This window comes from Bos javanicus, chromosome 26 (genome assembly GCF_032452875.1).
Source record: "Bos javanicus breed banteng chromosome 26, ARS-OSU_banteng_1.0, whole genome shotgun sequence".
Taxonomy (NCBI): domain Eukaryota; kingdom Metazoa; phylum Chordata; class Mammalia; order Artiodactyla; family Bovidae; genus Bos; species Bos javanicus.
This window is the reverse complement of record NC_083893.1, coordinates 50,593,073-50,616,030: the sequence shown is the minus strand read 5'-3', so window position 1 is coordinate 50,616,030 and position 22,958 is coordinate 50,593,073. Positions and strand designations below refer to the sequence as shown.

General features: G+C 62.8%; 2 protein-coding genes and 1 long non-coding RNA gene across 5 annotated transcripts in view; 2 read left to right on the top strand and 1 right to left on the bottom strand.

The window, feature by feature from the left end:
• Window positions 1-728: 728 nt before the first annotated feature.
• NKX6-2 (NK6 homeobox 2) lies at window positions 729-4,157 on the top strand. 2 transcript variants are annotated; one of them, XM_061403916.1, is made up of 3 exons: window positions 729-1,337; window positions 1,425-1,597; window positions 1,840-4,157. In XM_061403916.1, the coding sequence occupies exons 1-3, from the start codon at window positions 932-934 to the stop codon at window positions 2,083-2,085; spliced, it is 825 nt and encodes a 274-aa protein (XP_061259900.1). In that variant the 5' UTR covers window positions 729-931; the 3' UTR covers window positions 2,086-4,157. The 2 variants fall into 2 exon arrangements, with proteins under 2 accessions (XP_061259900.1, XP_061259899.1); XM_061403915.1 differs by having other exon boundaries at window positions 736-1,337; window positions 1,828-4,157.
• Window positions 3,844-22,958, bottom strand: part of INPP5A (inositol polyphosphate-5-phosphatase A) — a 144,352-nt gene continuing 125,237 nt past the window's right edge. The window contains exons 10-16 of one of the 2 annotated variants that reach the window (XM_061403912.1): window positions 19,330-19,425; window positions 18,894-18,968; window positions 14,478-14,551; window positions 8,702-8,813; window positions 6,210-6,278; window positions 5,375-5,411; window positions 3,844-5,236 (exon numbers count right to left, since the gene is read on the bottom strand). In XM_061403912.1, coding sequence (XP_061259896.1) covers window positions 5,187-5,236; window positions 5,375-5,411; window positions 6,210-6,278; window positions 8,702-8,813; window positions 14,478-14,551; window positions 18,894-18,968; window positions 19,330-19,425 — 513 coding nt within the window. In that variant the 3' untranslated portion in view covers window positions 3,844-5,186. Of the gene's footprint in view, window positions 5,237-5,323; window positions 5,412-6,209; window positions 6,279-8,701; window positions 8,814-14,477; window positions 14,552-18,893; window positions 18,969-19,329; window positions 19,426-22,958 lie in introns of both variants that reach the window. The other variant, XM_061403913.1, reaches the window with a different exon arrangement.
• Window positions 19,360-20,075, top strand: LOC133239582 (uncharacterized). The gene is made up of 2 exons (XR_009733900.1): window positions 19,360-19,449; window positions 19,782-20,075. It is a non-coding gene; the product is annotated as an uncharacterized LOC133239582 (long non-coding RNA).

Sequence of the window (22,958 nt, the reverse complement as noted above, 5' to 3'; positions counted from 1 at the left end):
AGCTCCGGGTTCAGGTTGCCTCCCGGGAATGAGGTGCCACCGCGTGACCGGGAAATGACCCAGCCCGGCCGAGTACAGCCCCGCGGGGCCGGGAGTGAACGGGAACCCGGTCCCATACCCACCACACGCGACCCGGCGGCCCCGGGACAGGCCTCGCCGAGGCGCCAGCCACTGGGTGGGGAAACAGAGCGGATTCTCGCGGGCCAAGTCTAACCTTCGGCCCGTGGACGCTGACATTCCGCTTCTCGTGCCCTCTGCATCCCGGAGCAGGAGGTTCTCGGAAATGTTCTCGGTACTCCCTCAAACCTGGGGCCGCGACCCCGAGAGTGCCTGCTGGCTCCCCGCGCCCTCCCGCCGGCGCCTCTGCACCGAACAGGGCGCAACGCGTGTGCCGAGTGGATCCTCAAATCTGCATTCTCTCGGTGATAAAATATGCTCTCGTATTTTTTCCTGATTTCCCATTAAAACCTTTGCCTAACTAAACTCCCATCCAACGGGATTTATTTCGTCCCCCAGGAGATAAATCAGGGGGCAAATTTACGGCCCGGGAGGGACCCGCCGCGCTAATGGGCGCTTCATGGAGTGCGCGGCGGGGGCGCGCGGATGGCGGGCGCTGGCCAATGGCCGGGCCGCGGGCGCCCACAGCCAATCAGCGCGCGCGCCGCGCCGGGGCCCCGCGGTTATCAGCGCGTCCGGCCCGCGCGGCGCCGCTCCGACCGGCCCCGGGGCTGCCGCCGCCGCCGCCGCCTCCCGGAACGCCCCCGCCGCCGCCCGCCCTGCGCCGGAGCCGCCACCCGCCCTCGCGCCCGCCCTCCGCGCCGTCGGCGCCCTCGCCCGGCGCCCGCCCGGACCGCGCGCAAACTTCCCGGGCCGGCGGGCGGCGGCGGCGGCGGGGCCCGGATGGGCGTCCGGGCCGGCGGCGGCGGCGCCCATGGACGCTAACCGCCCGGGCGCGTTCGTGCTGAGCAGCGCCCCGCTGGCCGCGCTGCACAACATGGCCGAGATGAAGACGTCGCTGTTCCCGTATGCGTTGCAGGGCCCGGCCGGCTTCAAGGCGCCCGCGCTGGGCGGCCTGGGCGCGCAGCTGCCCCTTGGCACCCCGCACGGCATCAGCGACATCCTGGGGCGGCCGGTGGGCGCAGCGGGTGGCGGCCTCCTGGGCGGCCTGCCCCGGCTCAACGGGCTGGCCTCGTCGGCTGGCGTCTACTTCGGGCCCGCGGCCGCCGTTGCGCGCGGCTATCCCAAGCCCCTGGCGGAGCTTCCCGGGCGCCCGCCCATCTTCTGGCCCGGAGTGGTGCAGGGCTCGCCCTGGAGGGACCCCCGCCTGGCCGGCCCGGGTAAGTGGCCAGTGCGCGGGTTCGGCGTGGGGCTGCGGGCGGGCGCGGGCGGGACCGCCTGCCGCACTCACCGAGCCCCCTCTGCAGCCCAGGCCGGCGGGGTCCTGGACAAGGACGGCAAGAAGAAGCACTCGCGGCCGACCTTCTCGGGCCAGCAGATCTTCGCGCTGGAGAAGACTTTCGAGCAGACGAAGTACCTGGCGGGGCCCGAGCGCGCGCGCCTCGCCTACTCCCTGGGCATGACCGAGAGCCAGGTCAAGGTGAGGCGGCGCCGCGCGGCGCTCGCTTGGCCGCAGCCCGCTCGATCCCCCGCGTCCTGCGAAAGGCGCGCGAGCGGCCACGCCGCGGCCGGGGCCGGGGCGGAGGGGCAGTCTGGGGCGGCCCTCGGCGTCCGCGCAGGCGGCAGCGTCTCGCCCGGGCCGCAGAGGGGCCGTGCTGCCGCCGGCGGGTGCTCCGGGGGGCCCCGCGTGATGGGCGCCCTCCACCCCAGGTGTGGTTCCAGAACCGCCGGACCAAGTGGCGCAAGCGGCACGCGGCGGAGATGGCGTCGGCCAAGAAGAAGCAGGACTCGGACGCCGAGAAACTGAAGGTGGGCGGCTCGGACGCGGAGGACGACGACGACGAGTACAACCGGCCCCTGGACCCCAACTCGGACGACGAGAAGATCACGCGGCTGCTCAAGAAGCACAGAGCCCCGAACTTGGCGCTGGTCAGCCCGTGCGGCGGCGGCGCGGGGGACGCCTCCTGAGGGCGCGGGGCCGGGCCGGACAACCAGGGTACGGACGCGGGCCGGCGCCCTCGCCAGCCGCCCGCGCCGCAGTGTGTATATATATTTTTACAGAGTAAGTTATACGGCGGCCCGGCTCGGGCTCGGCGTCGGGGCCGCCGCCGCCCCGCGTCCCGGTGGGATCACTTTGTATAATCAATAAATTATTTAACACGTCCCCGTCGGAGCCACGGCTCCCTAGGCCCTTCGCCTGTTTCTTCCCATTCGGAAAGCCGCGGGCGAGGCGGCTGCGCGGCCTCCGCTCCTGCCGGGGACGCCGTGCCGGGCCGCTGTCCAGTGTCCAAGCCCGCGGGGCCCGCGCCTTCGGCTGGAAGGGCGCCGGGGGCTGGAAGGGCCGGGCTCGGCAGCGGGCCCAGCGGAGGCCGGGCGCCCCGCGGCCCGGGCGCCCGGGCGGCAGCAGCTCGCAGGAGCGAGGGCGCCGAGAGGACCGGCGCGGGGAAGGCGTCCCGGCCCCGCGGGCCGTCCGCTGAGGGAAGGGGCGGCCCGGGCCGGGAGCCGCGAGGAGCCGGACTCGGGGACTCGGCGGGCTGCAGCGGAGCCGACGGCGCGGGGCGGAGCAGGGAGCAGGTAGGGCCTCCTGTTTTCCGGCCACCCCGGGGCTAGGACCCTCCTTTCGCGGCTGCGGTGGATGAGGTTTGGGCAGGTTTAAACACATTCCCGGTGCCCGCCCCACGTGCGCGGTAGCTGTGGGTGGGTGGGGGGGTCGGTGAAGGGCGCCGCTGGGCCCCGGCTCCTGCCTACCTGCTCTATTCTGATTATGTAGATTCAACCCGCCCAGCCTTAGTAGCTGCAGACTTCGGAAGTCTCGCTAACCTTAACATTGGGTGAAATAAATCAGGTTTTTAAACTCATCAGCACCATAGCTGATCCGCTGCTATTAGATTTTTTTTATGGGTAGAAAGTGCGACTTAATTCAAAGGACTACAAAGAGAAGCCCACAGTAATTTTGCCAGCAGCTCGAAGTTCTCTGGGGGCCCTGGGGTTTGCAGCAGAAGCATGTCTGGCGGCCCCTTGAGGTCCATCCTTCCGGGCAGCTCGGCCTGCACCCCAGGGTGCCTCACCAGCCAGACCCCGCCCCCACCCCAGGCCCCACCGCGGAGAGGCAGGGAAGCCCTCCTCTCTGGCATGTTCTTTACCCCCACCTCAGAGGCGAGGATTCTGGTGAACAGCTGGATCTCTCTGGTTCACAGAAGCCCCAGACTGGATGCTCCCCGTGGTTGCAGCTTCATGGGCATGACTGTGGTGTTAATTTTAAAAGTTAAATATAAAGGGTTATTTTATTGTAAGATTTATCTTGGAAGTCATTATTGGAAATGTTAAAAGAGTAAAAGGCTGAGTCTTTTTTTTTCCACACAACTGCACCAATTTTAAAAACAGATGCTTTCCACTGACTGGTTTTCTTTTTAAGAGAGAACTTAAAAAATTTATGTGCGTAAAAACAATTCTCTCAGCTCTAAGTTAGGAGCAAAGGAATTTCCAGTTTTAAAGTTTTGAGGAAAGCAATGCATTTATGTAATTTCATTTAAAAAATGCTGAGGGGTAAATCCCAGTATGTACCTGTGCAGTAAACAGTCCAAAAGACCTTCTTTCTGCTTCCCACTGCGGCTCAGCTCTATAACAGAATCTGACAAGACTCGGGGCCCGGGTCTCGGACAAGGTGATCTGGACTGCAGCCTGCGAAGGGCCCGGAGCGCCAGAGAAGGGAACACAGTCAAATGGTGTTTTCACCAAGATCAATTTTATTGCTTAGGGACCGGAGCGGTCATTTCCAAAGGCCTCCAGAGTGAGCAACAGCTGAAACCCTGCTACACAGAAATCACTGTGGGCCGGAACGGCCGTGTGGCACGTGGACGGAGTGACCACAGCTTGACACACACCCCAATCATTCTGTCAAGGATGCAGACTCGGCCGGTGGATGCCACACGGCTTGCGAGGGTAGTGATTCACCTAAGCCAAGCTTCCCCCCGGCGCCTGCACCCAGCCCGGGAGTCCTGTAGTGTTGAAGCAGATCAATAAACGCCATTTGTGTTTCATCCTCGGGCCGGGCGCCACCTCTGACCGCTGCGCCAGGTGTCGGGGACAGAGACGTGCGGCAGGGTCACGACGGGCCGTGGGAGGCACGGCAACCGGGGACGAGGACAGTTTGTTTCTCTTAATAGTTTATATACAGCCCATGTTAAAAGCGGTTTCTATCAGAAGCAGACTAGGCTATTTTTATTTCTCCCATGATGTTATTGTTTTATGTAGAATACTTGGCACCATAGAACAGTAACAAAAGACGGACAAAACGGTTTACAAAATTCTTGAAAGGTACACCCGAGCTAGCTATAAACTTCACATTCAGTTCTTAATATTACACAGCAGGAAGCCTAGGAGTCTGACTGCTCACGTGAGAGCCGCGGGCCGTCCGAGCCCCACGGCGCCACCGGGCGCAGTCCCGGTTTGACAGCTCTGCGTGTGGACGTGCGGGGGACCAGGTCCTAGACTCGGTTCTACTGCTGATATGACACTCAAGCATTCATACTGGAAAGTATATTTAGCGTAAGTTTTGGTAAGGTTTATAAATTATTTTTAAAAAGTATATATTTATATATATTTATATATATAAAAATGGGAAGCAGCTGCAGTGTGATTCAAAAACCACGTAACGTGGCAGTAGAGTGACTGACAGGGAGAGGCCTCCAGAAGCGAAAGCGGGGGCCACGTGCCCCCAGTCGTGGAGCCCGGCCGGCCTGCTCAGCCCCCGCCGCAGGGCGACTCTGAGCCCCGTGGGGTTTCTGCTCCCGAGAAGCTCCTCCACGCTGACAATGATTAAAAATCGAAAACCGTGACGTCTAAAATACAGATTTTTGCTGTCTATTAGAGTTTTGGCAACAGGACTGTGACTTGTTAAAAAAAAACCCAATGTTTCTACTTGATGCCACATGGACAGACACGACGGTGAGGTATGTGAGGCTTGTCCGGAGCGCCGTCCGGGGCTGAAGCAGAGTGTGGGGCCGGCCGTCTAGCGGTGGCGCTCGGGCGGGTCTGGACGCAGCTGTCGGAGGACGTGGGCCCTCGTGCTACGGGGGGGTCTCGCCGGGGGTCCCCTCGAGGCGCTGGCATCGCCTCCCTGCCGTGGAATCAGGCGTTGGTTACGGGGACATACACACCAGGAAAAGCTCAGAAAGGTGAACTCGAGGGAAGGAGGCATATTTACCACCACGTCACTGCACCACACAACACTTGTGCACACGTGCGTGAGGTTTACCTGCCCCGGGCGCGATGCGGAAGGCCAGGAACACGGGCTGCGGGGGAGAAGAGAGGCCGTCAGGGCCGAGCGTCCACGGCCAGTGGGCCCAGCGCTGAACCCTGTCCTGGGGAGCTGGCCGTGGGTGCCCCGAGGCGGAAGGCACAGGGCCGTCATGCTCCGTTAAGATGGCATTATTTCCACATAGAAATCGGTGTAAAAGGTCATTTCAGAGCCGTGATTCAGGCCCTGAGAACATGGGGAAGGACAGAGCCTGGCCTGGGATCCAGCCGCTGGTTCGGGTGGGCGGCCGGCCTAAGAAGGGGAAGTGGTGACCGTCTCTCCCGGGCCGCCGGGGACACAGGACCCGTGACCCCACTCCCCTCGGAGGGGCTGCAGGCTGGGGGCCGGGCAGAGTCACACGTCCAAGGTTGGTTCCGGAACGCTGGGTGGTTCCCTGAAGCTGGGCAGCGACACAGACATCTCTCCCCACCGGGGCGGCAGGGGCAAAGGCCAGTAGGGTGCTCGGGTGCAGGCTCAGAAACACCAAAGGCCAGTAGGGTGCTCAGGTGCAGGCTCAGAAACACCTCCAGAGGGACCATGGGACACAGTCTCCGTCTCAGACACGAACTCCGTCTTGTTGAGCCAGTCTCTTCTGCCTTCCTATCTACCTGCCTCACCACCCCCCTACCTACCTACCTGCTGGTGCTTTATTGAAATTAAACACAGACTGACTCGGCCATGTCTGTGAAGCCGGACCAGGAGGCGGAGAAGGGGGTTAGGAGAAGCACCCCGACAGCCCGCCGCCCACGACCGCCCACCGCCGCCCACCACCGCCCCCGTACGGGCCAGTCACCTTATGGTCTCCCATGCAGACGCTGGGCCCGATGTGGTCGTAGGTGACAACCTTCTCCTCGCTCTCCGACTGGGAAAAGCAAACAGAGGAAGAGATGTGGGAGGCGGAAACGGGGGGGCTTCCTGGGGAGCAGCGGAGACAGCCCTGTGGCTGTGCCACCCTCCACCACCCTGCCCACTCCTCCGTGGGGCTCCTGCTGGCTCAGAACTGCCAGTGAGCAGCTGGCCCCCAGGAGGGAGCGGCTGCCCCCCGGGAGGCAGCGGCTGGAGGCGGCCGGGCAGCACTCAGCCCCTGCTCGCGGGGTGGGAGGGCTCCGGCCTCGGGAGGGCGGCAACCTTCCTTGGGGGCTGGAGGCAACGTTCCCGGGGTGCTGGTGTGGCCTCTGCTCACGGCCATCAGGGCGGATGGGAGCTCTCTTTCCAGTTGTGCCCCTGGCACCAAAAATGGTCTCCATTTTCTCCCTTGGCATTTGTTTTTGACCCAGAACTCCCTGTTCAGAGGAGAACAGACGCCCCTGAACGCCACAGGGCCGCGCCCAGAGGCCACTAGAGCAGGGCCCCATGCACAGGCCTCCCGCCCATCAGCCTGCGGGCGCCGCCCAGGGTGTGCCACTGGCGGTCAGTTCCGGCTCCAGCTGGGCAGGGCTTTCACTGCCGTGGCTGAAGCCTCTGAGACTATAAACTGAATTATCCTTAATGCAGTAGGAAGTGTGAGGTCAGCTTTACTTTCCAGCGGGATTGCCTGCCAGGAACTGCGACAACAGACCCCCTGCACACCCGTGGCGGCCTCCCTGGAGTGGGAAGCATTCATCAAACGCTGCGTGGGAATTTACAAAGGCAGCATAAAAGTGTGGATCTCCAAGCGCATAATCGCGAGACAGACACACAGGTCACGGCGGCTCCGCGCTTCTCCCCGCGCATCCATCGTGGCCGTCGCCCCCTCCGCGCTTCTCCCCGCGCATCCATCGTGGCCGTCGCCCCCTCCGCGTTTGGGGCGGGAAGCAGAACCGACATGATGCCGAGCTGACCGAGCGTGGCATGATGGATGACGCCGCGAAAACGCGGGGAGGCGGCTGCTGGGCCGGTGACGCCCACCACTGCGGGAGCCCCAGGGGAGGGCCCGCTGGGGGAGCCCCCCGCCAGGAAGGCTCCAGGCCCTCCCCACAACAGGCCACCCAGCCAGGCTCCGTGCCCGCGAGTCTGCAGCATCAAACCTCCAGCCCTGGAGTGGAGACGAGGCCACGTGTGGGTGGCGGTCGTCCGTCCGCCTTCCGGACTCTGCAGCCCCGGGTGCCTCCCGACGCCAGGCGCTCCAGCTGTCCCGGTGGCTTCACCGCAAGATGCCTTTCCCTGGAAGATGACCCTCACCTCCTTTCTGCCCCGAGGCGCCTGTTCTAGCCGTAGCTCTGGGCTCCGCCGGCCCAGTGTGCTCAGAGCCGGCAGCTATGACCCACCGTATCCACTGTCCACTCTGCTTCCTCACGTCCCATCACGGAGCCCAGGGGGGAGGCCCAGCAGAGCATGGGGCCGAGTCTGAGGCCACACGTGTGTGCAGGGTCTGTGTAGTCAGGGCCCGTCTGCCCTGTCTGGCTTATGTCGTAAAGCCTGCTTGTGGGAGAACCCACGGCCCGTCCTCCGTGCTGGGCTCTGGGGCCTGCCTGCCAGCTGTCCAGCAGGCCCCCAGGCCCTGTCAGGGCATGCTCACTGCAGGCCCCATGCACCCAGCCTGGTCCAGGAGGACTCTCCCCAGGAGCTGGCTTGCAGCCGGGCGTCCAGGGCCACCCGCTCTGGAAAGGCCAGCAGGATCTTCCGTAGGGGGCCACGGGGCTGCTGGCGGGGTCAGCCTGCACGCAGCTCATCCCAGAAGCTCTGCCCTCCCAGCTGCGTCTCTGGATGAGGGTCTGGGCCCGGGGGACAGAGGGGACCCCTCATAGCAAGTGCGGGGGCCGTGCAGGGTGGTGGCCAGAGCCCCGGACGTCCTGGGTTGAGGTTGGGGGGCCACCCACCCCCTCCTGACTGGCTGCCCATGTCACTCAGAAGCCGAGCTGCTGCCTGATGAGTCAATGCACTTCATTACTGTATTTTTTCACTGATGGTGTTGACAAAACCAGTGCAGATATTGATTCTTGAGAGCAGTCCTTTTGTGTTAAATGTGGGCGTTGAAAACCCCAGGAATCGAGAGGCTACGGGAACTGGAGACCCCCACCCCAGCACTGCACGCAGCCTCCAGCCCCTGGCGTTTGTGTGACTCAGCTCAGGTTTACAACTTAAGGAAACAGGACGACTTCACAGCTCAGGAGCTCTTCCGAGGACAAGAGCCCGTCGACTTCTCCGAGCACGCAATAAAGTGAAACGACTCCTGATGCCCCGGTGACCGACCGTCTACGCTGTTTTGACTCCAGAACCCGGGTATGTCCCAGCCCTAGGACCGGAGGCAGGAGGGTGCCCCCAGCCTGGGCCCGCCCCCCAGCCGGCCCCCCAGGCTTCACTCACCCTCAGGACGAGCTCCTTGGCCGAAGGAGACATGAGGACGCGGTCACACCAGGCGGGGCAGCGGGTGTTCATGTACTGCCGGCCCTGGCTGCAGTCCTCGCTGTATGGGTAGCTGGGGAGACAGGATGGGGGCGTGGTCAGCAGCTGCTCGCCGGCCCCACCGCTGCCCCTCCTCCACGCGGGCCCCGCACCCCAGAAAGGCCCAGCTTGTCCAGGGGACAGAGAGGCGACAGAAGCTTCCCAGAACCGAGTCCCGCACTGTCCCCAGCACTTCAGATATGCTTCTGGACGCAGCCTAAAGCACAAACCTGCACAGACGCCTGCGGCTGGCTGGCTGACAGACCCCTTCCTTTCCCCTCAGCACATGTCCTGTGCCCCCGTGTGTGGGAGCCCTGGACCAGCTGGACAGACAAACGTCCTGGCCAGGCACACAACCTTCTTGGTCGAATATCACCATTTTATATTTATCATTACAGACAAGAACCTACACGTGGTCCAACTCTGAATTAGGGACCACAGAGAAGTCCAAGAAGCGCTTCCTAACCTTTAATATAAAAGTGGACCTGTTCACTGCAGGGAGGAGGCCCCTGGTGCCCCATCTTTGCTATGCATGCTGTCCCTGTGTTATACGCATTTTTCTTTTTCACAAAAGTGAACCCTGGAGCTTTTTCCCTAATAATTTGTCCTGTAAAAGCATCTCTCCCCACGTAGAGCACTCGTCCATACTTGGAAAGGGATGCGTCCCTCTGGGGAGTCAGACACTCTGCCTGGGCGGGGCCGGGGGTGTGCCTCTGCCAGTGTGTTGGTCACGGTCGCCCCGAGGCACGTACCCAGGCAGAGCCCCGCGCAAGGGGCTCAGCAGCCCACTCCCAACCCAGGCGCCTGACCACAGCCAGCTGCTGGGACCCTGCTTCCTGTTTGCTCCCGTACCCGTTTCAGCAGCAAGCATCTATCCACTGTTGGAAGCGTTTTGGTTACTTCTAGGTTTGGGGAGTTCTTGATTGTGATGAGTGGACCCCCAAGGGGCCCAAGATCCTTTGGGGGCTGGAAGGTAAACTCTGTGTTCGTGGTCACACAGACATGCTACCTGCTGTTGTCACGGTGCTCGCGTGGCCCCACCCCACACCGCACAGGCAGAGGCCACAAGAATGATTCCTGGACTGGATCTCGAGCCTGTGAGAGCCGGTTTAGGAGTCGGTGGGAGGAGTGGGGAGCACGTGAAGGTGGGACCCTCAGACCTCAGGGAAGGGAGGTTTGGAAGGCGCTGTCCCGAGGGCAGGGGTCTGGACAGGGCTGCGTGCGCGGCGAGAACCTTTCACGTCACAGGAAGCCGCTGCCGCACCTTGGTGGGTGAGCCTGCTAAGCCGTCTCACTTCATTTTTGTTTTCAAGCCAATGACAGTGTGACCTGGAGTGTGTTCACAGCTGGGATGATGAGAGCGGAGGTGCAGAGAGGCTCTGAAAACCAGGTGTGCCAGCCAGAGAACGCCACTGAGTATCCCCTGCTGTCAGCACCACCTGTCTGCTGGCACCAGCGATGCCCATGGCGCATAATTCCCTGGTTGACAAGCTGGATGCCCTGGGGTGGCCACTGTCCCTCAGACACTGTCCATCACCCCCTGCCCCCAGGAGATGCCGAAGCTGGACAGCCAGTGGAGCACAGGCCGTCTCCACAAACGCAAGAGCCCGCAGCCCCGGGCCCATGAGCCTCTGTCGTGACCACCTGGCCCAAGTGGGAGAAGGAGTCGTTTTCACAGAACAGTCAGGATCATGCAGGCCTGGGGAGTGTGGAGAGGAGCCAGCGCGGCCCTTCCTTGTGACAGGTCACGTGGACAAACCCAGACGTGGTCTCCCTCCCTGGCCAGTGCTGCTTCTGGACAGATCCCCAGGGGGTTCAGCCACGACAGAAGCAACAGAGCCAGGAGGTTCCACCTTTTAACCACAAAGAGGGCAGCGTGGTAGAGCCCAGGCACAGGATGCCCTGGAGCAGGCAGATGTGCCCGAGGACATCCCTGCACACCTGGCAGCACACCCACCTGGCAGCACGCCCACCTGGTACACACCCATCAGGTACACACACACACACACAGGTACCCAGCCACCAGGTACACATCCACCCAGGTACACAGTTACCAGGTGCACAGCCTCCAGGTACACACTTACCCAGGTACACATTCACCAGATACACTCCCAGGCAACACACTCACCCAGATAATACACACACCCAGGTACACACCCTAGCCATACACCCAGGTAACACTCCCAGGGAATGCATACACCTAGGAAACACACATGTATACACATATAGACATGAGTTTTGTACCACATACACAAAAAGTCACGAACACATCATGAACATACCCCCACATAAAAATCTACACACGTGCCAGTTCCTGTCTGCTCATATGTGAACACACCATGTACATGTGCACAAGGAGCTTATGCACACACACAGCCACACCTATGCAACGCACACCTGTACACACATGTATTCACACACACACACCACACACAGGCCCAGGTATACACGTACCCATGCACATGTGCATACACAACCCACACCCACACTCACAAGACACACTGCATACAGCCACGCACACATACCCACATATCCACACCTGTGCCTGTATAACCATGTCTGCACACACACACGTGCGTCCATACCATGGACACACACTCACACCTGTGCACACCCACACCTGTGCACTATGGTACCGTATGCACACATGCCGACGTGCACTGCACAAACACATGCAATTAGCCTGTAACCTGACCACGTGCATCCTGCACACACACCCACACAAGTACATGCCTGCACACACAGGCACTCACACCCATGCGGGGGCCCCATCAGGCACACGTGCTGGCACAGTGCACACAGTACATACACACACGCACGATCCTCTGTGCACACACCCTACACACGTGTGCACAGGAGCTCATGCCTGCACACACACAGGCAGCACTGCTGCTGCTGCTGCTAAGTCGCTTCAGTCGTGTCCGACTCTGTGCGACCCCATAGACAGCAGCCCACCAGGCTCCCCCGTCCCTGGGATTCTCCAGGCAAGAACACTGGAGTGGGTTGCCATTTCCTCCTCCAGTGCGTGAAAGTGAAAAGTGAAAGTGAAAGCTCCTGGGATCACTTAGTTTCTGGCAGTTAGAGAACACATCTGGGTACCAAACGGCCACTGTTTCTAACCACGTCCGTGCAGCTGCTTCTGCTGACAGGTTCCCAGTGTTGGGACAGCTCTCCAGACACGGGGCTGTGAGAGCCACCCAATGGTCAGAAACATGGTTTTAAACATGAGGGAACAAAATGGAGGGGATGGGTGTGACCCAGGCACTGGAGGAGGGGAAGGTGGGTAGTGGGGGAAGGGATAATAAGGTAGTGACCTGGAAGTGGGGGAGTGGTGGGTGACCTGAAATGTGGGGGAGGAGCAGGTGACCTGGAATGTGGGGGAGGGGTGGGTGACCTGGAATGTGGGGGAGGGGCGGGTGACCTGGAATGTGGGGGAGGGGCGGGTGACCTGGAATGTGGGGGAGGGATGAGTGACCTGGAATGTGGGTGAGGGGTGGGTGACCCGGAATGTGAGGGAGGGGCCATGACCTGGAATGTGGGGGAGGGATGAGTGACCTGGGCATTGGGGAGGCATGGGTGACCCAGGAAGTGGGGGAGGGGCGGGTGACCCGGGCAGTGGGGGAGGGGGGTGACCCGGGCAGTGGGGGAGGGATTGATGACCTGTGCTGTGGTGGGGGGGTGGGTGACACAGGCAGTGGCCTGGATGGCCTTGCCTTGGAGACTCAGGCTTTGCATGCAGGCTGGGAGGTCAGGGGCTGTGAGCGGGCACCCTTAGCTCAGGGAGCCCACGGATTAGTCTGTAAACCATGACCTTTTCCACCCCAGAGAACCTGAAATGCTACTTCCCAGTTAAACGGAGAAAGTCTGACCCCTTGACCAATGGGGCTCCCAGTGGCCCCCACCCCCTGTCCCTTCCAGACCACCTTCCCTCAGGAGGCAGCCCCACCTCCAGCCAGAGAAAGGTTTCTGGCCAAGACGTGCTTGCAAGGACGGGACACCGTTCCTGGAGAGCTGGCATGGCCCTAACACACCGACCAGGTCACAGGATGTCCATGCTTCCAGGACAAGGGCAGAACATCTCAGGCTGTTCTCCTGCCGCACGAGCCCGTCAGGCCGGAGGCAGGTGAGCCCAAGAGGGCAGGTGACCTCCGGGTGCCCACAGCGTGGGCACCGACCCAGAGTTCCTCCCACTTGGCACCAAAGTATCCCCACCCCCAACCTACCAGCAGGATCTCACAGGCCAGACCACGCCGGGCCACGCCCCTCCTGGGGGCCACACCCCTCCCCAGAGCCCACCCCTGGGGCCTGGCTCAAGTCCAAGGTCTGTGCAGGCCGCCCGGTCCCTCCGAGCCCTGACGTGCCTGTCTCTCTGCTGCCTGCGGGATGGGGGTATGTCCCTCGGCCACCAGAGCGACCACAAAGTCCTGGGTCTCCCGGCGGGCCCATCCCCCTGCGCCTTCTGCGCTCTGTGCCTGGCTGAACGTCCAGGCTGCGAGGTTTGGAGAAGCTCAGGGACAGCCACCTGCTTGGGCTGCTGGGGAGCCGTATGTCCACAGCTCCTCCTCCTGGCCGGGCCGCAGCCCTGAGGGAGGCGTGTGGACCCTGATCAAGCGGGAGAGATGCCCAGGACCCCCACACCGCCCCCAGAGGGCGGGGGGAAACCGGTCCCTCAGGACGGCCTCAGCTTCCAGCGGTCCCTGGCGGCTCGTGTCACTGCACACTTGATGTTGCTTCAGTTGCATCAGAGCCCAAGGACGACGCGGCGGGGCAGCTCCTGGACGCGCTGCTGAGGCCGCCCGCTCAGGCCCAGCTGCTGAGTCATGCACGGGCTCCCAGGCATCGGAGCCGCTGCTGGGTGCCCGCCAGGCCCCCGGGGGCCATATCCCTGCCTGTCTGGCCCCTGCACCTCGAATCACTGGTCTGGGCGCTGACGGTGAGTGGCAGGCACCCAGACACCTCAGCCAGTCTGGACTCAGGCAGTCCCAGGTCCAGCGGACGTCTGACCTCTGGAGTGAGGCTCAGGAAGTAGGGTAAGCTTCACGGGGAGCCCGGGAGGACCTCTGATGCGGATCTGACGTGTTTACCTCCCCCGAGGCCTGGCACAGACGGGGGTGGGGGAGCAGATGGCACTCTCAGCCCCACCTGCAGCGGCTCCCAGCGGCCTCGCTCCCTGAGGACGATTCCCCGAAACTGCCCAAGGCCCGTTTTCTCCCAAGTGGTAAGAATTCCCACTTGGCATCTGTAAAACGACAGAGACGGGGGAGCAGCCGTGGGGGGCGTCCGTGTCCTCCAGATGGGCCTGGGGTGGCTGAGCGGGCTGAGTGTCCTGGGCCATTTTGTAATTGGCTCTCTTTCCCCCCACCCCAACCCAGCCCCCTGCGGCCCCGGGCGGGTCAGGGAGGAGCACGCTGTTATTGCCGCGGATTTCAAGATTCTGTAAACACCAGAGCAAAACACCACAAAAGCTCACGTACCCGAGAAAGAGAACCAACACCCGCGTCCCGACGGCCCAAGAAAGATCCAGAGCTTGGCACTGCCTCAGCGGCCCCTCGTAGGCGCCTCTGGGAGGCAGTGTCGGCACCGAGGAGAGCAGCCCCTACCACGCTCTCCAGGCTGGGGAGGGGGCGGGAGGAGGCATGGGGGGCACAGAAGCACGGACGGGAGGTTCCCTGTGGTCCAGAGAGTGGGCAGTCCTTACCTGGGAGGGAACGAGATGTCCAGTTCATACAGTCTGTCCTTAAACACAGACAGCTCTTTGTCAAATTCTAATAGCTGAGAAAAAAAAAGAAGATAAGGGTCACTTGGGCTTGCGCTCCTGGGGGCACCGGACAGCCTGGGCAGGGACACCGTGATTTCAGACCCCGGCACCTGCCCTGCATGAGGGCTGCCCAGGGCTGCCCTGGGCGGTCCTGCAGGCCCCAGGGTGAGGCCCGGTGCTGTCCAACTGGGGCCACTTTGTCCCACTGAGCATGCAGGGTGCGGCCACGGCCACGCTGGAGTCACTCTGAGGTGCCCTCGCCCGAAGGCAGGGTCCAGCTGGAGTCACACTCGAGAGTGTGGGCCTCGCCCAGAGGACCGCAAATGGCACTGGCCTGGTAGGCCCCTCAGAGCCACGCCCATGGGCACTGCACCTCCAGGAGGCGGGCCTTGCGGCCACACGCGCCCTGGGCACGTGGGGGAGCACGGCATCACACAGGTCCGAGGCCATACGGCCCTCTCTGCTCCCGCCATCTCAGCCCTGCGATCTGCACGCCGTGTGTGCAGAGCAACCCTGGGCACCAGGCTCTACCTAAGCCACCTGCAGAGCCCGCGGGCAGCAGGCCAGCCCTCAGCTGGGCCGCCCTCCTCGGGTGAGTCAGGGGGAAGCAGGCCGGACACCTCCTGGCAGGAGCTCCTGGGGGTGATTACGGGGGTGGGGGGACTGAGGCTCCTTTTGCACAAACAGGACGCTTTAGACACAGCCGCCTGATCCCAGTGGCCACCAAGCGCCGACCCTGCCTGGTGAGGCTGGAGGCTGGGTCCCACGGCTGCCACCGTGAGCCCACGTTTGCTAAGAGGCACCGGTGGCAAACCTCGCCCCACTCAGCACCCCTGCTGGGGGCCTAGGGGTGCAGGGCCAGAAGTGGGGTGCAGAAAGGGTTTTGGGGGGAGGGGAGGCACAGGGCAGGGGCTGTGTGGGGGTGGGGGCTGGGGCCAGAGCCCCTCAGCTCCCAGGCACAAGCAGCCTCCTGCCCCCACCTCCAGGGAGCAGCCGGGGCCAAACGACTTCTGGAAGGTTCCCGAGTCGGTGTTTCAGGGTGCCTGGGGTGGGGAACAAGTCTGCAGGGAGGGTGAAGCATGAGTGTGGGGCCTGGACCAGCTCTGGGCTCACACAGGTGTGCACACACGTGTGCCTGGAGACACCCTCACAGCACGCTCGCAGGACGCACCCCCACAGGGAGACAGCAAGCGTGTCATCCACAGCCTCCCGAACGTGAATGCTCGGCCTTTGCAGCTCAGGAGGACGGCCCTGACCCCCGCGGAGTCTGCCAGCATCGCAGCGCATCGCCCCCGGAGGCCCGCCACCAGCGTCCTTCCGTGGGGGGTCTGGTGCTGGGGTTGCTCTCAATCTTGGCGTTTGGTGTCCTGCTACAGACGCCCCGAGCTCTTGAGGACCACGCCTCCCACCCCTGCCAGCTCCAAGCGTCCCTCCTGTGTCCCGCCCACGACCCACCACATGAGCGCCATGCCCGGCCCGCTCTGTCCGTCTGGACACTCCGCTCCCTGGGGGGGACTTTCCCGTCCCTGGCTGCTGTGAGAGCCGCTTGTGTGTCTTCATCTGCCTGGACTTTTGAGCGTATGGTGTTTATCTTTCTGATTCTTTCTCTGTTTCCTTTAAATAGTCTCAGAATTTTTATCAAGCATTCCGTGATCTGACCTCTTGGACTCTCGCTACCGTGGAGGGCTCCCTGCCCCGCATCCACGGGAGGCCAGCACGCCGTGTTTCAGGAATGATATTGCATTTCTGTTGAAGTGGGAATCTGTATCTCTTTGAGATTTTTCACAGCCTGATGACCAATTTCTCATGTATCGTAAACATTCTTCTTGATCACAAAGTGAGGGACAGCGCAGGGCGTGTGCGGACAGTGATGAAGCGGCCGGCCGGCCGTATGTGCCAGGCACAGTCCGGGCTGCACGCCTGCCTCTGCTGCTGCAGAGGTACGGCGCTGATGAAGGGAAGAGGCTGGAAAATCGATGCGGCGGAGCCAGAGCAGGTGCTACACACACAGAAAACATCTCCATCTGACGGGCCGAGCGCCGGGAACACTCCCGCGCCTGCCCGGGGACAGCCGCGGAGAATTTAATCTCTCCAAATCCTCACCAGGGCACTCCATCCTGCCGCCCTGACAGCCACACTTATAATTAATTATACAATTTCGATGGGAATATCGACTAAACAAAGCTATAAATCATAGAAAAAGTCAATAGGCATGGACACGTTCAATCATGTCCCGGCCGATGATTACTACTCTTAAAATACAATAATTATTTTCAGAGCCAGCTTGAATTAAATTTCTGTCAGGCGGGAACAAGACCAGTGGTTGATCAAGGATGCGATGGACCCGGGGCCGTGGCTGAGCTGCACATCCATCCTGGTGGGCGTCTCACCCTGAAGGTGAGCGCTTGTCCGGAGGCCCCTGGGGGTCTGCACGCCCGCCTCCTGCAGGGGGCCGCGGTTACCGTGGAGCCAGCCCTGCACTGGGAGGCATGAGGCCTCCGCCCCCGAGCTTCCTGACCCGACCAGGGGGCCCAGGGGCCCCCCAGAAACCCTCGTGGAGGCCTCATCTCTGCTTCGACTCCATCACGTCTTTTCATCTTAGGAGCAGACTCAAACTTCTCCCAGATATTCAAATTAATTTTCCTCCACATTGAAAGCATGGTTTCACAAGATAATATGTAAATAAAATTATGTCTAAGGTGATGTCTGTTGTTTCCAGGTGATGACACACTTCCCAGGCAGTAAGGAAGGCCAGCGGGGCTCTGGGCCCACCCCCCACGCTGTGGGACGCAGGAGGAGCCCACCTCCCTGGGACCCAAGGGTCCCCGAGGAGCCAGCTGTTCACAGGCTGTGGGCCAGTCTCCAAGGACACCAGGTGGGTGGAAGCGGCAGAGGAGGCTCGGGAGCGCCTGGGGCCGGGGTGAACCCGTGCAGTGGGGGAGGCGGCCTCACAGAAGAGGGCTGGGCCCCCCACGGTGGGTTCAAACCTGGGCTGAGTGGATGGCCGTGTGACTGGGCCCGGCTGAGCTCCAGGCCGGGGAAGGGGGGGTCGGAGGGGGTGGGGTGCAGGAAGGAGGCAGGGGCAGGGGCCGGGGGCGGGGGTGGGGGCAGATTAGGTGGTGGAGAGTCCAGGCCCCAAAGCCAATGGACATGAGAGGTGAGAGGTCCCGGCGGGTGATGGGGGCTTCCCAGGGGCAGGCAGGCAGGCAGGCAGGGCAGGGCGGCTCTGTGCAGGGACTCGGGACTGGCAGGGTCTGCCGGACAGCTAGACAGTCCCCCATCCAGACAGACGTGCCCTTCTCTGGGTGCAGATGGTGGACACTGCTCAGGGAGGCACAGAGCCCCCGTGGGGCCTGAGGAGATGTGACGCAGAGGTACTGCCCAGAGTCTGTGGGTGACCAGGCTGCCCAGGGCACCCGGAGCACAGAGGGCTGAACGGGGGCGGAGGGACAGACAGGGGCTGAATCTGCACACGGTTCTGGCCTTTGAGATGAAGACGGCCCTGAGAGGTCACAGTGGTCTCGGTGGGGTAACCAGGAGCTAAAAGTGGGGACCGTGGTACAGACAGTGCCTCACCAGGGTGGGGGAGCAGCCAGGGCCTCAGGAAGGGGGGGCACAGGGCACACCTGGGTGGGGGAGGCTGCCTGCAGGCGTGGCTGACCTGCTGATAACACACAGGCGCCAGAGGAATGGGTCAAAGCAGGTCCAGCTGACGTTCACACCACGGGACAGCCCCCAGCCCAGCCCTCCCATTGCCCGTGTGCAGGCAGTCTGTGCAGGGACCTGCTCACAGGAGCGGGGGTAAGCTGCAGGGGTCTGTTCACATGTACTTCCACTCTGCACATGCACACACGCACACGTGTACTTCACTTTGCACACACATGTGTACTTCACTCTGCACATGCACACATGTGTGCACTTCACTGCACACTTCTTGTCCTTGGATTTGTCAGTCTCCTTCTTGTACACATGCACACGTGTACTTCACTCTGCACATACACACGTGGTTCACTACACACAAACACACACACACACACGGGGTTGGTGGCAGAGGATGTCCCTCAAATTCTCAAGACAGTCTCTCCTCTTTCCAAAGGAAGCCCAGGCCTCAGTGGGTGGGCCCTGAACAGAGAGGGTCTGCACCCAAAGCTGTCAGCCCTCTGCCTCTCACCTGGGGGGTCCCCAGGGCTAAGGGCTATTCTGCCCGTCAAAGACAGTAAGGCAGGTGGATGCAGCCTGGCCAGAGGCAGGAGGCACACCAGGCAGGGCCCAGCCAGAAGTGATGGGAGGGCCGGGGGTCAGCACTGCCCAGAGCAGCGGCGGGGGACCAACCACACATCCCATGGCGGGACTCACCGCAGTGCCGTTGTCGTCCCGGAAAACCTCCTGGTTGAAGTAGTCAAAGAGCTTCTTCTCCAGCTGGAGCATCACCTGTTGGGGGTGGGGCGTCAGAGCAGGGGGCCCCTCCCCAGGGCGGGACCACGGGGGGCGGGGGGGGGGGGGAGCGTCAGAGCAGGGGGGGTCACGGGGGAGGGCCATCAGAGCAGGGGGCCCCTCCCTAGGGCGGGGCCACAGAGGGGGCTGTCAGAGCAGGGGGCCCTCCCTAGGGCAGGGCCATGGGGGGAGGGTCAGAGCAGGGGCCCTCCCCAGGCCGGGTCACTGGGTGCAGAGGGGCGTGAGAGCAGGTGGGCCCCCTTTCCAGGGCGGGGCACCTCCCCACGGCGGGGCCACGGGGGCGCCGGGTCAGAGCTGGGGCCCCTCCCCAGGGCGCCTGCGCACCCTCTGCGCTCACCTTCCGGTCGTTGTCTGACTCTCGGAATATCAGCTTCACGACTTCGTTGGTGTCCGCGGCCCGCACGGTCTGCATCGTGGCCTTTGTGCAGAGAGTCTGGGAAAGACACGGAGGAACCAGGTCCGAGACCTGTCGCCTGGCCGCCCGACCCGGTCCCTCCGTCCTCGCTGTCCGGCTGGGCTGGGGGCTCACTCCTCCTGAGCGCCCGGCCGGCCCCTCTGCCCTCCGTCCAGGCTGCTCTGTGGACCCAGGGGCCCAGGAGGCCCCACGGCCACGACGGTGGAGAGCAGCCAGGCAGGACCTGGAGGGCGGCAGGGAGGCAGAGGCCGTCGGGGGGCGCAGAGGGAGGGGGCCAGGCCTCCCAGCAGGTACACCCGGTCCTGCCCCACCCTGGGCGTGGGGCAAGGACAGGCCACAGCAAGAAGGTAAACAGGGTCCCTCCCCAAAGTCAGGACGAACCCGGAGCCTGGCCCAGGGGCAGCAGGGCAGCACTGGCCAGACCCACGTACAGTGGAGAGAGAACCGCTCCAGAAGGGCTGAGAGACGGCCAGGCTCGGAGAAGTGCTGACGAGGACGCGGGCCGTGCACCTCCCTTCGGAAAAGTCTGTCCGCAGGGTCCAGAGAGACTGCGGGGGCCAGGGGCCACAACCAGATTTTGTTTTGTGTGTAAGTTATACCTCGATAGAGCCATTTTTTTTTTGTCCCCATAGTTTTTATGAAAAAGATAAAGAAGAAGGACTGCTGCAGCAGGACTAATGTTGACCTGAAGACGCCCGTTCATCCGAGGAGCCCGTGGGAGGACCTTGCGGTGGAGCGCGGGGCTCGGCCCGAGGTGGCCGGCACTGTGGGGGGGGCACTGACATTCAGGGCACACACGGCTAACCAGGTCAGCGGGGCTCAGGCCCGGGGTGGCCGGCACTGTCAGGGGAGGCACTGACATTCAGGGCACACACAGCTAATCAGGTCAGCGGGGCTCAGGCCCGGGGTGGCCGGCACTGTCAGGGGAGGCACTGACATTCAGGGCACACACAGCTAATCAGGTCAGCGGGGCTCAGGCCCGGGGTGGCTGGCACTGTCGGGGGGGCACTGACATTCAGGGCACACACAGCTAATCAGGTCAAGCCCCCAAAGTGGCTTTTGGACTCATGTGTCACACATCAGTCTGGCCGCCTTCAAATGGCCGGATTAGAACAAGGGCCCCAGCAACCCTGCCTGGGCGTGCCCACCGCCCGCGAGGAGGCCGAGCCATCCAGATGCTAATGTGCTACGGGGCTTAAGAGCGGTGAATGGGGAGGCCTGGCGGGCAGACGGCTTACTCGGAGGAAACTCATAGTCTTCGCCCAAAGGCGGCTGCTGCAAACTTCTTAAAAAAACGCTCTCTCTCCCCCTCGCACCGGCTCCCAGCGGATACACATCTGCCTGGCCGGCCCCTCGCGCGCGGCCGCTCCCACACCCGCCGGAGCCCCTCATTCAGGGCGCCCAGGCCTCCCCTTTCAGCCGCAGCCGTGACCGCTGGAGCAGAAAGCCCGGGACAGCGCCTTTCCGGCTTGCCTTACAGAGGCATTTTCCTCTTTTCAAAGGAGAAAAAAATTCTCCAAATGCTGTTTTTAAAGAACCATCTGAGGTTTATTTCGCTATCAGTGGCCGTGTGGAGGCACCGGAGGGTGACGCGGGTGTCTTACTGGCACTCGGGGCCCCGGGCTTTTTGCTTGGACTTTGGCGACGCAGCCACTGCCAAGGACAGGCACCATGAGGGCCCCCAGGACGGCAGGGCCGGAAAGGCAGCTTGTGGTGTTCTCGCTGCGCGGCTGGCCCGCTCCCCTCTGCAGCACAAACGCGCCCCCCCACCCCACCCCGGGTCCAAATTTCAGTGCTGGTGGAGCCCCTCAGGCCCCAAGACGTGAGCCCGTGAGTGTGGCCTTACAGAACCCGCTCTGATCTCTGCCAGATGGAGGGAGTGAGGGGCGGACAGCCAGCCCCTCACCCGAGGATGGGGGTCCACCGCCCCGGGGTCAGCCAGGAGCTGGTCAGGGCCGTCCTGGCCAGAGTAACGCCTGACCTGGGGGGTCTCTGTTCTGAGGGATCTCTATTACAGGTCGAGAAGCGCTTTTGGGGAAAAGTGTAGAGTAAGCTTGGTGTGCAGAGGTCAGAGGCACACCAGCCGTTTCTTTGCTGCGGTTGCTGAGTTTTAGATGGTGAGGAAAAGCGTCGGGGCTCTCCTGTGGGTGCACTCCAAGAGAGAGCAGGTGTCACACAGCGCCTCGTCTGTTTACGACGTCCTGCTAGGCTTTAGCCCAGTCATGGCTGTGATTCCACAGACCCTGCTTCTGTCCGCACCCAGCATGCTGGACCACAGGAGGGGGTCCTCTGCACCCCCAGCTGCCAAAGGACCCGCAGAGGTCAGGCAGGCGGGCACCTGCGGTCGGTGTCTGGAACATGCAGCGTGTACAGGGGGGGCACGCATGGGGCTGGGGGTGTCAGGGAGACCGTGACAGAGCTAACAGAGCAGGGAGGCTGGTCGGGGCCCCGCGCAGGCCGAGGCCAGGGCTCTCACCCTGCCCCTGGGCCCGGCAGGACCACACGCGAAGGGGCTGGGCTCAGAGGACACTTTTGTCCCCAACTTATCCTGACCAGACTGGGTGTTAGAGCCAGAGGGAGGCTGTTTCAGGCTTGGGGGGCGGGGGTGGGACTGCCCCCCCCCACACCTGCTCAGGGTCCTCCCTGCGGCTCTCCCCCACCTGGAGGGGGCGCAAGGGCTTAAACGAACCAGACCAGCCGCCAAGCAGCCTGGCCCCGGAGGCAGCCCCGGCTCCAGCTCCTTCCTCGCACCTTCTCTTTTTGCTCGTGTGTGACCCTGAGGACACAGTGCGTGGGGACGCTCTTACCACGGACAGGGGCCGGCGTGCCCACGGGGTCCAGCACCCTCGTGGTGGGGCCCGTCTGCCAGTGCTGAGGCCTCTCCCCGTCAGGGGTGTGGGAGGCAGCCCACGGGGTCCTCGTCTCTGCCCAGATCACTCGGTTTCTAAGACCTTCAGGGATTAACCTTTGTCCCATCAAATGGAAAGTAAACTGGCCTTCAAATGAAAAGTTACTGGACAGCGGCTTCCTGAAGTTGTGAAGCCCAGCCCGGCAGGGCCTCGGGTGGCCTCCCCCCACGGGATGTGGACCTGCTGGAAGGACAGCCGGCAGCCCCCCCAGGAAGCCAGCCACACGCTGTGGCCCGCGGACTGGACACAGCTCCGCAGAGCTGGGGTCCCTCCACTGCCTGAAACGGAGCCGTGTGTCTGGAAAATGCAGGGCCACCACGTCCTGCCCCGCCCCGCCCCGCCCTGCCCCGGCTCCAGCTCCATGGAGAGCGGGCGAGCCCCTCCAGCTGGGTTCAGCCACTGAGGGACGGGTCTCCTGCTCGTCCGGGGAAGAAGGCGCTGGTCTGAAGAAAGCACAGGTCCCTGCTGCAGGCTGGCCCTTCCGGGCACCTACAGGCGGGATCCGGGACGGGGGGAGGCAGGCCGCGGGGGCCAGGCTGGTGGGTGGGCTCCGTGCGCCCTGCTTGGGGCTTTCATCCCCTGACAACCTCACGCAGGAAACATGCGGACCCTCTGATAGCGTGAAATCGGAAACAAAGCCAG